We start from the raw sequence: 13183 nt of genomic DNA, 5'->3' as shown, positions 1-13183 counted from the left end.
CAGTGGAGAGAGGATGGAGGACAGTAATGGAGTCTGGCTCCTTTATTGAGAGAGTAAGACCCATTCCACTGCTCAGACACAGAGAGAACTATTTTCCATGCTCCACTGAGTAACTTGTGGGCCAGTGGACCAGATTTTTATCTAAGTCTTTTATTGGAGACAAGATGGAGAAAGAACCCTGCCTTGTGACCTGGAATATTCCATTCCCTTTTTTCTTAGGCTTCCCATATTTCCCTTCATGCTCCACCCCAAGTGTCCCCATTTCCGCATAACTTAAAACCATCCACTCTTTTCTTCCTACCTTAAACTTTTATATTTAATATACTCTTTTACATGTTTTATCCACCAGTTGTTAATGAATTGATTGACACCTGGTATAGTGACTTTTAAAATTTGAGGTATAGAATAATTTAACTACCCCAATAGATATTAGACTTCATAGAAGAAACTAGCTCAAATTTGATTGCTTTTCTCCATTAGGTTCTTATATCAGGGTTGTTTAATTTCCTAGTGGGAAGCTATCTACTTAGGGAAGTCATGAATAAAGAATTAGAAGGAAATTGTTTCAGTCTTTCAAGCTTATGCATATATAAGGCTTGGAAGATGGTATAATCTTCAAATTTCTTCCATAATCATTTGTGGTGGAGAAAGCATGTGTATTTATACTACAGAGCTATGTGCTACCAACCTTAATTTTGTCCTGCAAGCAAAGGAGCCGTAGAGGTTTGTGCAGAATAATTATCTGAAAGAGTGAAAATCAACATCCTTGACAGAATGGGTGCTTCACAGAGCAATTCTCACACTAATAATAAATTAATTTATGGGAAATGCTGAGCTGCCGAAAGGATTCAAAAGATGCAATGAAGTCAGGTATACTTAGGGGGAAGGAAATGTCTAGATAAGTACAGAGTCACCTGTGATTCTTAATGCATAAGTCTTGGCCCTCAGTGTGAGATATGATGGAACTTTTAAAAAATAGGGCTTAAAATCCTGCTGTGGTGCTTCAGGAATTGGAGGCAGAGAGTTTCAGGCCAGGTTGGGCTACAAACTGAGTCCCAGCCCAACTGGATCTCATACTAAGATTCTGTCCCAGCAAAACAAAAGTAAAACCCATAGCCAGAATTTATTATGAAATAATAAAAATACCCCCCTCCCCTGCTCTCTGGCTCCTTGTTTTCATGTGGCACAGCATGTCTTCTGCTCTCAGCCATGTTCCTCTTCCAGGATGCCATCACCATGATTCGACACAGCCTGGGAGACCCTGTCTACAGCTGAGCACATGAGGTCGCCTGAACTTGGACTTCAGCCTGTGAATGAAATGAACATTTGCTGATAGAGTACCTGGACCAGTTGTTGTGTGACAGCAAAAGAGAGAGACTAACCCATGCTCTCTTCTCACCGTTCAGCCTACCTACTCTCCGGTGGTGACCCTGTTCCAGGCTTTACGAGGGGAAAAGCCAGAAAAGGAGATGCTTACAGCTCCAATCACCCACTTCAGGCCCAGAGGCTTGCCCTCTTTCATGTACCTTCTCTAAGATCCAGGGTTTCCTCTTGAACTCAGCTGTCACTTCCTTTCCATTTCCTGAGTAAGACTGGTGTCATTAAAGTGACACTAAGTACTATGCATTGGCAAAGCAGGGGAGGTGTCTTGAGGGTGAGATTTCTTCCCACTGAGGGTCCCCAGGTGGAAAAGCACTTGGAAGAGCCCTTTCTGTGAAGAGGTTGTTTAGGGAAACTTCCTCCAGGTCCAGTTGTGCAAGCTCTTACAGCTTGTTGCAGCCACAGTCCAAGGGCTAGTGACTTCTGGAGTTGGCAGCAGAACTTATATCATCTATGTTTTGTTGCTTTGGCAAATGCAAGACTAATGAAGCTGTGGAGATTTTTGCCAAGGTGCTAGAGAAAAGCCTGGGAGGCACAGGATTGAATTCCCTGCAGAGATTTGTGGCTTTGTGCAAAGCTCTGGAAGTGAAGCTGAGACCCCAGAAATTCAAAGAATGCTGGAACTCCGACAAGAAAAGCTGCACTCACCAAGTGGGTCAGTCTAAAAGAAGCCACGTGTGCTGCAGGAGATGAACAGGGCTACCCAGACCCTCTGGAGTTGACATCATGTCACTTCATACCCCAGATGACGGGCACAGGGCTTTAGTGTTTGCAAGGCTGGATTTTGGTATATCTTCCTTGCTATTGGTATTATGGTAGAAGCTTCACCCCAGCCTCTGGCATCCATATACCCAGAGTCTGGGATGTTATGGTGGAAGTTCTACCCTCCCCTATCTCCTTCCAAACCCTGTTGCATGTCAGAAAACCCAACAAATGATGAACCACTCCCCCAGAGATACTCAAGACCATTCCCACTAAACTGCCTGCTCCACCCAGAAAATAGACTTGTGGTTTTCTGGTCTCTCCTGTTTGCTCTCTGGGAGGCTGGAAGGCCATCTGGGATAGTTGTATCCATTACATGTGGGCTTTTCTAATTCAGTTTGATTTGGTCTAATTTAGATTGCTGCACCAGTGGAGAGGCTTATCAGGATGCAGGGACTTTTCAATCAGCACGATCCCTTTTGGAATAGAAATGTTTTCTCTGTGGTGTTGTATATTGGGAGCATGTCTCTTGATCTTTTTGATGTTTGTAGATGTTCAAGCTGAGAGTTTTCATTGAATCTCAGGAAAGACTGGACATTAGAGTCCTGGGGAGTGTCAATGTTCCCTTCATATATTGTAGGGTTCTGCTGTTAGGGGCATATATTTTTAATATTGTATATCACCTTTGTCTGTAGTAACAAGTTTGTTATTTATTTTGTTTTTCTTTTCTTTCTTTTTCTTTTTTTTGTTAAAGTCTGTTTTATATGCCATTTTCTTAGCATTTGTTTCCAATATGTTTCTTTGAATGTGGGTTTTTAAAAATGCAATTTAGGCTTTAATATTTTAAAAACCCATCCTTTTAATCTCTAACTGGGATGGTTAATTTATTTTCTCTTAATGTAATAATCAGTGAAGTAGTATAATATCATTTTTACCATTTGTCTACTGAAGGTTGTGGTGGTGTTCCTTTCTCCTCCTCCATTTTATTTGCTATACATTTTAGTTGTTATAAGTGGTTGCCTTTTGGATTATTATTAATGTAGTTCATACACAATTCCTTTGGTGTTAACATCAATTTATTTTCAATAGTAAACAGCCTAATTTCCTCACCCTCATGTTTTTAATTTTGTTTTTGTAAAAATAAGTCGAGGAGTTGTGAAGTGAGAACCCCTCTTGCTAGTCTTGAAGGATGAGACTAACTAGAACAGAGATAGCTGTGAGCAGGGCACACTAAGGGGTCTCCAGTTACTAGAATGGCTGAGGTTGATCCTTGACTGTGCCTTTGGAAGACCTTTGCCTTTGAGTCAATGCTTTTAGCTGTCAGTTTCATGAACCCCTGAGCAGAGGAACCAGCTATACCAGACCCAGATGTCTAACCGGAGACAGGTTGAGATAGCATGCACCATTTTAAGCTGCTAACATCACACTGTGATATTACACTACAAAATAAATAGCAATAGTATTTTGAGGCATGCATAATTTTTAGAGGAACATTTGCATGTTATCACAAGGCTGATGGACTCTCCAAAGCAGTGAGCAGTTTCCCAAATGGTTGAAAGTCTTTCTGATTGTCCTTTTATGAATTCATCAAACTCCTACCCGACTCCCAGATATTTTATGCTAAAACCCTTTTATTGTAAGTTCTTTCCATCACAGGCCACATCCTTAGCTATTTCCCCTTAGGAAAATAGTCAATGAACTCATGTGTGATATTTTTATGAGCCATAGGAAACACAAGTCTTGCTGTATGTCCTAGGTGCTGGCTTGTAGGAGCTGTATCTTCTGTGGGAGTGCCTGGTGACAGTTGACAGAAAAATGGTAGCTTTAACATGGGAAATGAAGCCTTTGGCAATATCCCTGTTTCTATTCCCATCTGCCATTTTCCCAGCAGGTGGTATTGAATGAAGCCAGCCCAATGTGGATGGAGTTTGTAGAGACTAGTGCTGATATTTCAGAGCCAGGGTGGAATGAACAAGAGAAGAATCTAAGTACAAGATACACTGAGCAGAACACTACCCAGGTTCACACAGCCCCAATAAAACCGATCAAGTATAAGCGCCATGGTGGATAGTTCTAAACTTTAGTTTTTGATAGTACAAATTGTATTTTACAAGGCAAAGGTTACAGTTTATCATCTGCATACACCCTGTGTAATTGAGTATTTTACTGAATCTTTAGCCATTTTCTTTTGTAGGCAAAAAGAACAATGCAAATTCAGTACCATAGGCATTAACAGAGTAGATGGGAGTTGTTTTAAAAATACATCATAATTGTTATAACATCGTAATTGTTATATCAGTGCATAATAATACATTTCCTCATCAAGAATATTCTATGGGACCGTAATGCCATCAACACAGAGGAATATGGCACTTTCATTTGCCTGTCAATGTCGTAATAATTAGTATGTTTGAGATGCCCAGGATGAGGTGGTTGTACACACTACCCCTTGTCTCTCAGCTCCAGTTTCCCTTAGGCAGTTTCCCTTCCTGCATCTCAATTTCTTCAAACACAAGTAAGAATGATAAAGTCGATCTCTGAGGTGATCCTGAGCCATATGGGAAAATCCTGGAGTGCAGATTTATAACTTATAAGTATTCTGGAAATGTAAAGTAGTGGCTGATTGAGTAGAAGGCATTCATTGCTGTTTTGACTTTTTATGATCTTAAAATTAAAATGAAACACAGAAACAAAAGTGAGGTGAGAGGGAGACTGATCTGAACTCACTGTGACCCAGTTAAGCCACAGAACTGGCCTTGGACATCCACTCAGTATGGGTCTAAGGCCCAAAGGGCATTCGTCGGTGTGCTCAGATCCTCTCCCGACAGCAGAAGAAGTTCAGCTTGCACTTCCCTGCAATCTTCTCATTATCCAGGCACACCCTCCTGCATTTTCCCCGACCGAGCCTGCAGGTCTCACACACAGCAAATTCACCTGTGCCAGGAAAAAGCTGCTGAGATGTTTGCTGGGACTTTTGGGGGATGGGAAGAATATTTAAGGCCACCTAAACACACAAGGTTTGCACATATGGTCACAGTGAGCATTTTCTAGAATTAGCTCAGAGGCTTCGGGGATCTCTCAGTTGGTCAAGTATTTGTTGTGTGAGCATGGGGACCTAAGTCTGGTCCTGGCCTGGATACCAGCTGGGGAGGCAGAAACAGTTGGTTCTCAGAAACTGAGTGATGTTTAAGTTCCACCTCTGGCCTCCACACATCTAAATACACACATGCACATACACACGAAAGCACATGCACTTGCATATGTGTGTGCCCACGTACGCGCACGCGCGTGCGCGCGCGCGCACACACACACACACACACACACACACACACACACACACACACACACACACACCATATAAGGAAAGAACTACCCCATAGCTTCTGCTTACCATCATGTGGAGCTGAAAAGAGTTCAAAACAAGAAACAACCATCATCCATGTTCCCCAGGTCCTTATTGTCCCCAGGTGTTCATGGTCCCAATATAATAAGTGACAGTGTAATACTTATTTTTCAGAACTATTTAATACACTGAAGATACTACTGAAGATTTACTAGAAGAAAATCAGAGGACCAGCTTGTGGTTTCAAATCCTTGAAGCTGGAATGAAGAATTTTAGTCTCAGTTCTTGTTAGGGCCTAGTAATGGCTGTGTGTTTTCAATAAGTTTCTTAATTTACCTAGCCCTATTCAGCTGAGGGACATACTAGAAATACCTGTGCACCTTTTTAATTTGTTTAGTGGTCAAACAAATTAACTGTGTGGTAAAGTTTGTGCTGTAGAATACTCACTTGTAAAGGTGCTTTAATGATTATATGGCATAATCCATGTGTGTGTGTGTTAAGGCCTGGAGAAGTTATTACTCCACAACTTCCATATTTGTCACTCTGGAATAGTGCCTGAATCTATTCAATGTATTATTATTATTATTATTATTATTATTATTATTATTATTATTATTATGTGAGTGAGTATGTGTGGGGAGGAGAGTGGAGTTATGTGTTTGGTACATATGTACATGTATGTGCAGGTACATGCACCCACATGTATGCATACATAGAAGTAGGAAGAAAGCATTGAGTATCCCCTCCCTTCTATCACTCTCTGATGTAGTCCTTTGAAGCAGGGTCTCTCTTTGAATCTTATCTCATTTTCTAGCTAGGCTGACAGATATAAAAGTTCTATTGAACCTCCTAGCCCTGTACCCACAGTGCTGGGTTTACAGGCGCAAGCAAGACTGTGGAGGTGCTGGAATTAAAATTTGAGTCCTTATGGTTACACAGCAAGCTTTCTTAACCAGTGAGCCATTTCTCCAGCCTTCCAAGAATATTTTAATATTTATTTTGTGTTAACATTGTGTTATCTTCCCATGTAAGAGAAACTCCTGTACACACCCAAAGCTTGTGGCTAACCATTATAAACACTTCTCTATAACAAAGGTGACTTATCACCATTCTACTTGATCCTCTTGAGTCCAGCATCATGCATCTGTTCAGACCTCATTCAATTTAGGTTTTAAGATAAGGGAAGCTGTGATCTCTGGGTAGTGCTAATTGTTGGGGATGAGGTTGAACCTAAACACCATAAATTAATGGGAAAGTCAATGGAAAAATTCAAATATGATCATGGAGTAAGAGAGGATGAAGCCAATAAACCAGAACTCAGTACTGTCATAATTACTCCCCTTCTTGGCTTCATCAGTCAAAGATAGCTAGGTAGGCCTGCATCCCCAAGAGAAAAGGAGAAAGTACAGGCAAGGGATATAATTTACCTCCTGGAAATGACTGGGAATACTCAAGTCCTGCCCAGGACCCTAAAGTTAAAACAAAAAATCATTTTAGGAAAGAATGTTAAAGCAAGAAACGACACTATATAAAGCTTCTCCTACATGTGACATGGTTCATGAGGGACTACTGATGTTATGGCTGCCATCTTTATTTGATTCTCAAGACCAGCACTCCTGAGCCAGGACAACTAATGCCCAAAACAAAAATAAAATAAAAATTAAAGCTCTATTCAGGTAGCTCTTGGTAAATCTTTGGGAAGAGATTTACCCTCAATTTCATGGTGATACATAGAAGAGCCACTGAGTTTCATGATATGCCCCCATCTCCCCATCAAAATCCCATCAGCTTTTATTTACCTGATGGCAACTGGACTGCAATGAAGAACAAAGCAAACCCAAAATAAAACACCTCTCTGTTCAGGGCCATGTTTGAGGGAAGATGCTTCAGAACACAGGATCAGGATTTCTTGGAGGGGGCAAGAAAGCATTTATACTTGATAGTATTGGCTGTGTTCATGGTCAGTGAAGTGAATCGATAAAGAAAGTACAATTACATGCTCCATTTGCTGGGATCAAGAGCTGGAGCAGTGGGTTAAGACCTTGGAGCCTGAAAATCCTTATTCACCAACACCTGACCAGCCTGTGAATGGAGTAGACATTTGTTCAAGGCTAGTAGAACACAAGGCTATGCATGCTTCTACCACAGGGAATCTAGGCAGAGAGCCTCCATAGTTACCCATATTTTCCTAAGGACCAAGGCACATTTTTGTCTTTGCAGCATGTCCTGGGCATCTGGTATGATCTCAACACAGAAGTACTTTGAATGTTCATGCTGCTTACAGAACTCTGGTGGGGACTAGAAGGCAAGCCACACATATTCACACTTACCCTCCTCCTTCTCGTTGCTGTATTTGTAAATGTTTCAGGAGAATATGAGGAATAACAGGTATTTTGCTAAGTTAGCTTTGAATTCTGAGCCTGTCAGAAATCACATCACAGACCAGAACCCCAGCAACTTTTAGTAATTAAAAACGTGGTTATCAAAGGAATATTCATGTCACTCATGTCAGCTCCCCAAACTGTGTCCTGCTTCTGCCACCTTCATGCTTATAGCTCCATGATGTGCTGGTCCTCACTCTTGGGGGCAGAGGTAGGCCTGGAGTCATGGGATTGTAAACCAGGTACTCCAAAGACTGAGGTAGGAGCATCACAAGCTAACAGCCTGCCTGGGCTAGTCAATGAATTCAGCCCGTGTAGCTTTGGTGAGATTTTGTCTAAAAAAAGTAAAAACAGGGCTGTAGTAAAGGTTTTGCCTAGCACACACAAAGCCTTACATTCAATTCTCAGGGCCTCACTTTCTCTTCCTCTCCCTTTACACACACACACACACACACACACACACACACACACACACACACACGAAATGTAGACTATATAGTTAGAAAGTTACCTACCAAGTAGACCACCTTGAATAGGATGGTAATTTTTCATACCCCAATTTCCTTATCCTTAAAATTGAGTTAGTATTCAGATATAAGCCTCATGGGGTATTTGAGAATATAAGCATGGCATAGGAGTGTTTAGCAGAATATTGATTATTACTCTTATCACTATTATGTTTGTATTTCGATATAACTTTAAACAACTACTCCGCTAACTGAACATAGTAATATGATGCCTAATGACATCTTCTATACTCAGAGATCAGAACATCACTCAACTCTTGCCACAACTAGACATTGTGCAAAGAATGACAGACTTTAGAGCTGCCAGTCCTTAATGGGATATTTTTTTTATCACACTTCTCCACACAAGATTCAGGGATCTATGTGGGAAAGGAGGCTGAAAGATTGTCAGCTCTAGGAGTAGTAGACAAATTTTAAAGGAATTGTTTCAGACAGTATAAGGCAGATGCCCATATGAACTCACAGAGATTGATATCATGCACAAGACCAGCATTGGTTTAAGCCAAATAAAGCTCCAGCATATTAAAGAGGAAGTGGGCACAAATCTTAGACCTAGACAAGAAGCTATTTATTTGTAAATGATAGCCCCTGGGGCAGGGAAAGCCAGTTTTTGTCACTGGAGTGATGTTGGGTATATCAACCACACTCCAAGACATGCCTTATTGTTAGGGTAGTTGACCAACACAAATCAAAAAATGTGAAGTCAGGTAGGTAGTGGGGAGGATCTGGGAGGAGTTATGGGAGAGGAAAAAATATGATCAAAAATGTTGTGTGAAATTTTAAAAAGAAAGAATAAAACAAAGAAAAACCCCTCAGATAAAGTGAGATGGTGCAGCAGGGTAGTGGTGCACGCCTTTAATTCCAGCACTTGGGAAGCAGAGGCAGGTGGATCTCAGTGAGTTTGAGTCCAGCCTGGTCTACAAAGCAAGTTCCAGAACAAACAGGACTGTTAGACAGAGAACCCCTGTCTCCCATCTGGCAAAGTCCAGGGTTTAAAAAACAAATAATGGAGCACATGATTAGGTCAAGCTCTCTGCCTAGTATGAACAGCTTGAAAAGACTTAATCTGGAGTTCAGGTTCCACCTGACCACAGTGCACCAGTTCATAACTGAAATAATGTCATATACTTACACTCACACTACACCTGAGAGCTGAAGGCATTAAGGAACACAGTCAGTATTAGTAATACAAATGACTGGACTCCAGATTCTTCTCCCACAACATCTGAACCCACTCATCCATCTCTGCCCACCTCTGTTCTCTTCCCATGCCAATTCTCCTTTTGGGGAACTTTCCTGAACCAGAAAAACAACAACAAACTGAAGGTTGAGTGACACCCACTGAGGCAGCTAGTCTCTGTGTAGCAGGATGTGGATTCACTCATTCTGACAAGCTTCACTGATCAAGTCCCTCCAGTCTGGAGAAATGTATAAAGGTGGGTGTTGCTGTCCTTTCCCAAGGACATTGTGCTGACCCCTCACTGCCCTCCAGGCCATGAAGGCATTCTTCTTTCTCTTTGCACTTCTCTTCTTTCTGTCCCCAGGTAAAGAAAATGAGCATCTTTATATGGAGGGTGATCTGAAATTCTGGCCCAGACACAAGGTCTATCCTGCAAATGCCCAGGTGTGATCAATCCTAGGATGTAAGGATACCTTTGGTCTGTTGGTCTTGAAAGAGAACAGGTGTTGCAGAAGGTAACTTTCCTACAATGAATCACCTATTCATCAATAGCCATGTACTCATACATTGCATTTTCCATTAGTATCTACGAAACGTAGTCATAAGTTAAAGGAAATCAAGAAAAATGCTTTTTCATGCCTGGATTTATGCTTGTTAAAAATGATGAACAAAAAATTAAAGAGGGAATTAAGAAAAAAAGTGGATTTTTAAAACATGTTTTAAATATAGAATAAAATAGGTCAAAAAGAGATAGAAAAGGAAAGATATGGAAAAAGAAAGATATGTAGTCACATATCTATGTCTATCATGGCATCAGGCAAAAGAACACATTGGAGACTGCCATTTGTTAACTACATATCTAAAGATAGATGTTGTGTTGTAGACTCCAAATAATAAAATGTATTTATTTCTCCAAAGCCAGTGCCTTTAAGAAAAAAATTGTTCTAATTTTAATTTATTGATATTCAGAGGTATTTTATTTTTTGTTTGTATATGCATGGCAACAGAGACTTGGGTGGGTGAGGGTTCTTTCTTTTCAGGAACATATAGGTAAAGGAGTAACAGTACCTTGTTTTGCACAGTGAGAGCTGTGTGGGCTATCCTTCACAATTATATCTCTCTGTGCCTTCTTACATTTCTGGCAAGTTTGAAAAGATGTAACTGTATACTCTCCAAAATCAAGGCAAGATTCCAGGGAGCTAAATAAAGGGACTTTTGGGAGTCAAAGTGAGTCTAACTTTGACTAGTCCGTCTATGTTGCTCACCATTTTGTATGTACCCCTGGTCAGTGTTGTGACAAATCTATGTGAGTGGATTCTGCACCAGGCTATGGGTATCTAGACCTTTAATGAACAAGTGGTGTATCTATGCATCCTCCTAGCACTGATGTGAACATTAGAGGCTGATGAGAGATATTAAGACCACTCATGTGTACCATAATGCAAGGTTATACAGTATAAAATTATCTATCATACCAAATGCATCACACATGCAGAAACTCCATTTGAACCACTAGAAAACTACAGGTAAAGATGTCCCCCCCCCCAAAAAAAAACCTGCTAGTTCATCACTGTGAGTTGGATGTGCTACAAAGACTCTTGGAAGAGTAAGGTCCTGAACCTCTAATCTGACATAGTCTTACTATGTTAGGAGAGCAGAGAAAGTATTGAATACTGCAGTGAAAGTCAGAGTTCAAGGGACTTTGAAATGTGGGATTCTTATACTTCTGAACTAATATTCTCACAGCAGTTAATGGCTAGTATGTCTGAAAGCAGTCACCACCTGGGTTTTGCATGAATTTGAATTATTAGCTTCATATCAAATGAAATGTCTATACATTGAATAGCTCCACTGCACATACTTCAAGCCAGCAACTCTAGAGATATTGATCCTGGAAAGATGTATTGTCTTCCTTAATCTGCAGTGGTCTGTTCTTGTGAATGCTATGGACAAGGTGCTAATTCAAGGACTGGAATTTACTGAAAAATAATGAGTATCAGTCACAGGGAGCTTGTCTCAACTACCCCCCCCCTACTTCCCCTCAAGTGTCTGACTTTTACAGTGGCATCTTGGTAGTATGTGAATGAGAAATCAGATGTCTTTCTCTACTTGAGTATTGTGATAGCCCATTAGAAACTCATGAACAAAGACGATTATATGTATATATAAATAATCACTTTTAATACTAGTCTTGAGCCATTCTCCATACTCAGGTTCTGCTCTCTACATTTATAGAGTAGCAATCTTTGAAAATATGTTAGGGAAGTTCCTGGTTGTGAAAGTATTTATGAGTTGATATCTTTTTTTCTGGTATATTTTTATAAAATGATGTCAGCTTCTGTCTTCCAAAGTCCTAATCAAAATTGGGTATTAGCTAGTTCTTTCTGCTCTTTCACTTTGTGTGACAAAAGACAGAGATATCACATAGAAAATGTTTCTGCTTGTAACTTATCTGCTGGAGGACTAAGGAACTAAGTCACAGGTTGCAAAGAAACTATTACTGATGTCATATACCAATAACAGCTAATAATTAGCCACATTGGAAAAGGATTAATCTGGGGGGATTTCTTATTTTGTGTAGCCAAGAATGCATTCTTTGATGAGAAATGCAGCAAGCTAAATGGGAGATGCACAAATTATTGTCAGAAGAATGAAGAACTTACTGCTCTCTGTCAGAAGACTCTGAAGTGCTGTGTGATAGTCCAGCCATGTGGAATCAGAACCAATGACTCAGCTGAAGACTTGGGTACATAGAAGATCAAAAATGACATAGCTTTGTCTTCTTGCTGTGACATCTGCTTGAAGCAGATACTTCAGTGAAAATAAATGACTGCTTTTCTTCATTTTGTCAGCTCCTTCTTTCAGAAGGCCAAGAATGGCTATCTAAACTTTATGGTCCCTCTATGCTTGCTTATTTCTATACTTTTGTGGTGAGGCCATTGTCCAAAAAAGGTGATACAACAACCAAGAACCATGTAGAAATAGAGAGGGTATATAGAGAAAATAGGAAACAGCCCACTTCTATGATGCCAGTTATTTTCCATGATTATCAGTAATATAATAGTTGACTTTAGTTCACTCTAATTGTATTTTTCTATCTAGTATGTTTTGACATTATTGCTGTTATGGCTGTTTGTTTTCACCTGAGTGATACTATGGATTAAGCTCTAAAGAGAAAACCATTCACAAACATGACCCCCAAATAAAAGATAGAGTTGATCCTCATCCCAACAATACACAAGTTAGAAGCATGAGGAATATGAAAAGGCAGGAAGCATGAGTCCTCTAAAAGCTCAAAACTCTAAAGTGGTTAAATTCAAACATAGAGATGGTTCAAACAGCAGAGTCTAAATCTCAAATCTACTTTTAAAAATGATTGATAAATTCACTTCAGATTGATGGAAGCAGATGCAGAGATCCACAGCCAAGCATCAGGCCAAGTTCTGGGAGTCCGGAAGAATAGAGGGAGGAGAGAGTATATGAGCAAGGGGACAGGGTCAAGAACAAGGGGAAATCTACAGAGACAGCTGAACCAAGCTTGGGAGGATTCATGAACTCCTGACAGTTGTAGAGCCTGCATGGGACCAAGCCGGGCCCTCTGCATGTGGGCAACAGTTGTGTAGCTTGATATGTTTTGAGGAGCTCTGGCAGTGTGACCAGAATTTGTCAC

The 13183-nt window shown here is 40.4% G+C and overlaps 1 protein-coding gene across 1 annotated transcript; it reads right to left on the bottom strand.

Annotated features, from left to right (window-relative positions):
* Positions 1-4891: 4891 nt before the first annotated feature.
* Positions 4892-7294, bottom strand: LOC127220479 (beta-defensin 12). The gene is made up of 3 exons (XM_051182334.1): positions 7225-7294; positions 6853-6894; positions 4892-5016 (listed from the first exon to the last, which is right to left on the bottom strand). Exons 1-3 carry the CDS (start codon positions 7292-7294, stop codon positions 4892-4894), a joined length of 237 nt encoding a protein of 78 aa, XP_051038291.1.
* Positions 7295-13183: the final 5889 nt, after the last annotated feature.

Source organism: Phodopus roborovskii, unplaced genomic scaffold (assembly GCF_943737965.1).
Source record: "Phodopus roborovskii unplaced genomic scaffold, PHOROB, whole genome shotgun sequence".
Classification (NCBI taxonomy): Eukaryota; Metazoa; Chordata; class Mammalia; order Rodentia; family Cricetidae; genus Phodopus; species Phodopus roborovskii.
Note: the sequence above shows the minus strand (reverse complement) of the source record. Positions and strands in the feature narration are given on the sequence as shown.

What these genes read in the sequence shown, in the direction of transcription:
- LOC127220479 (XM_051182334.1), bottom strand. Translation starts at nt 7,294, where the DNA reads ATGGCCCTGAACAGAGAGGTGTTTTATTTTGGGTTTGCTTTGTTCTTC. An exon ending in TGCAGTCCAGTTGCCATCAG is followed by an intron (nt 6,895 to 7,224) that starts GTAAATAAAAGC and finishes TTTTAACTTTAG; the next exon opens with GGTCCTGGGCAGGACTTGAG. An exon ending in TTCCCAGTCATTTCCAGGAG is followed by an intron (nt 5,017 to 6,852) that starts GTAAATTATATC and finishes TTCCTGGCACAG; the next exon opens with GTGAATTTGCTGTGTGTGAG.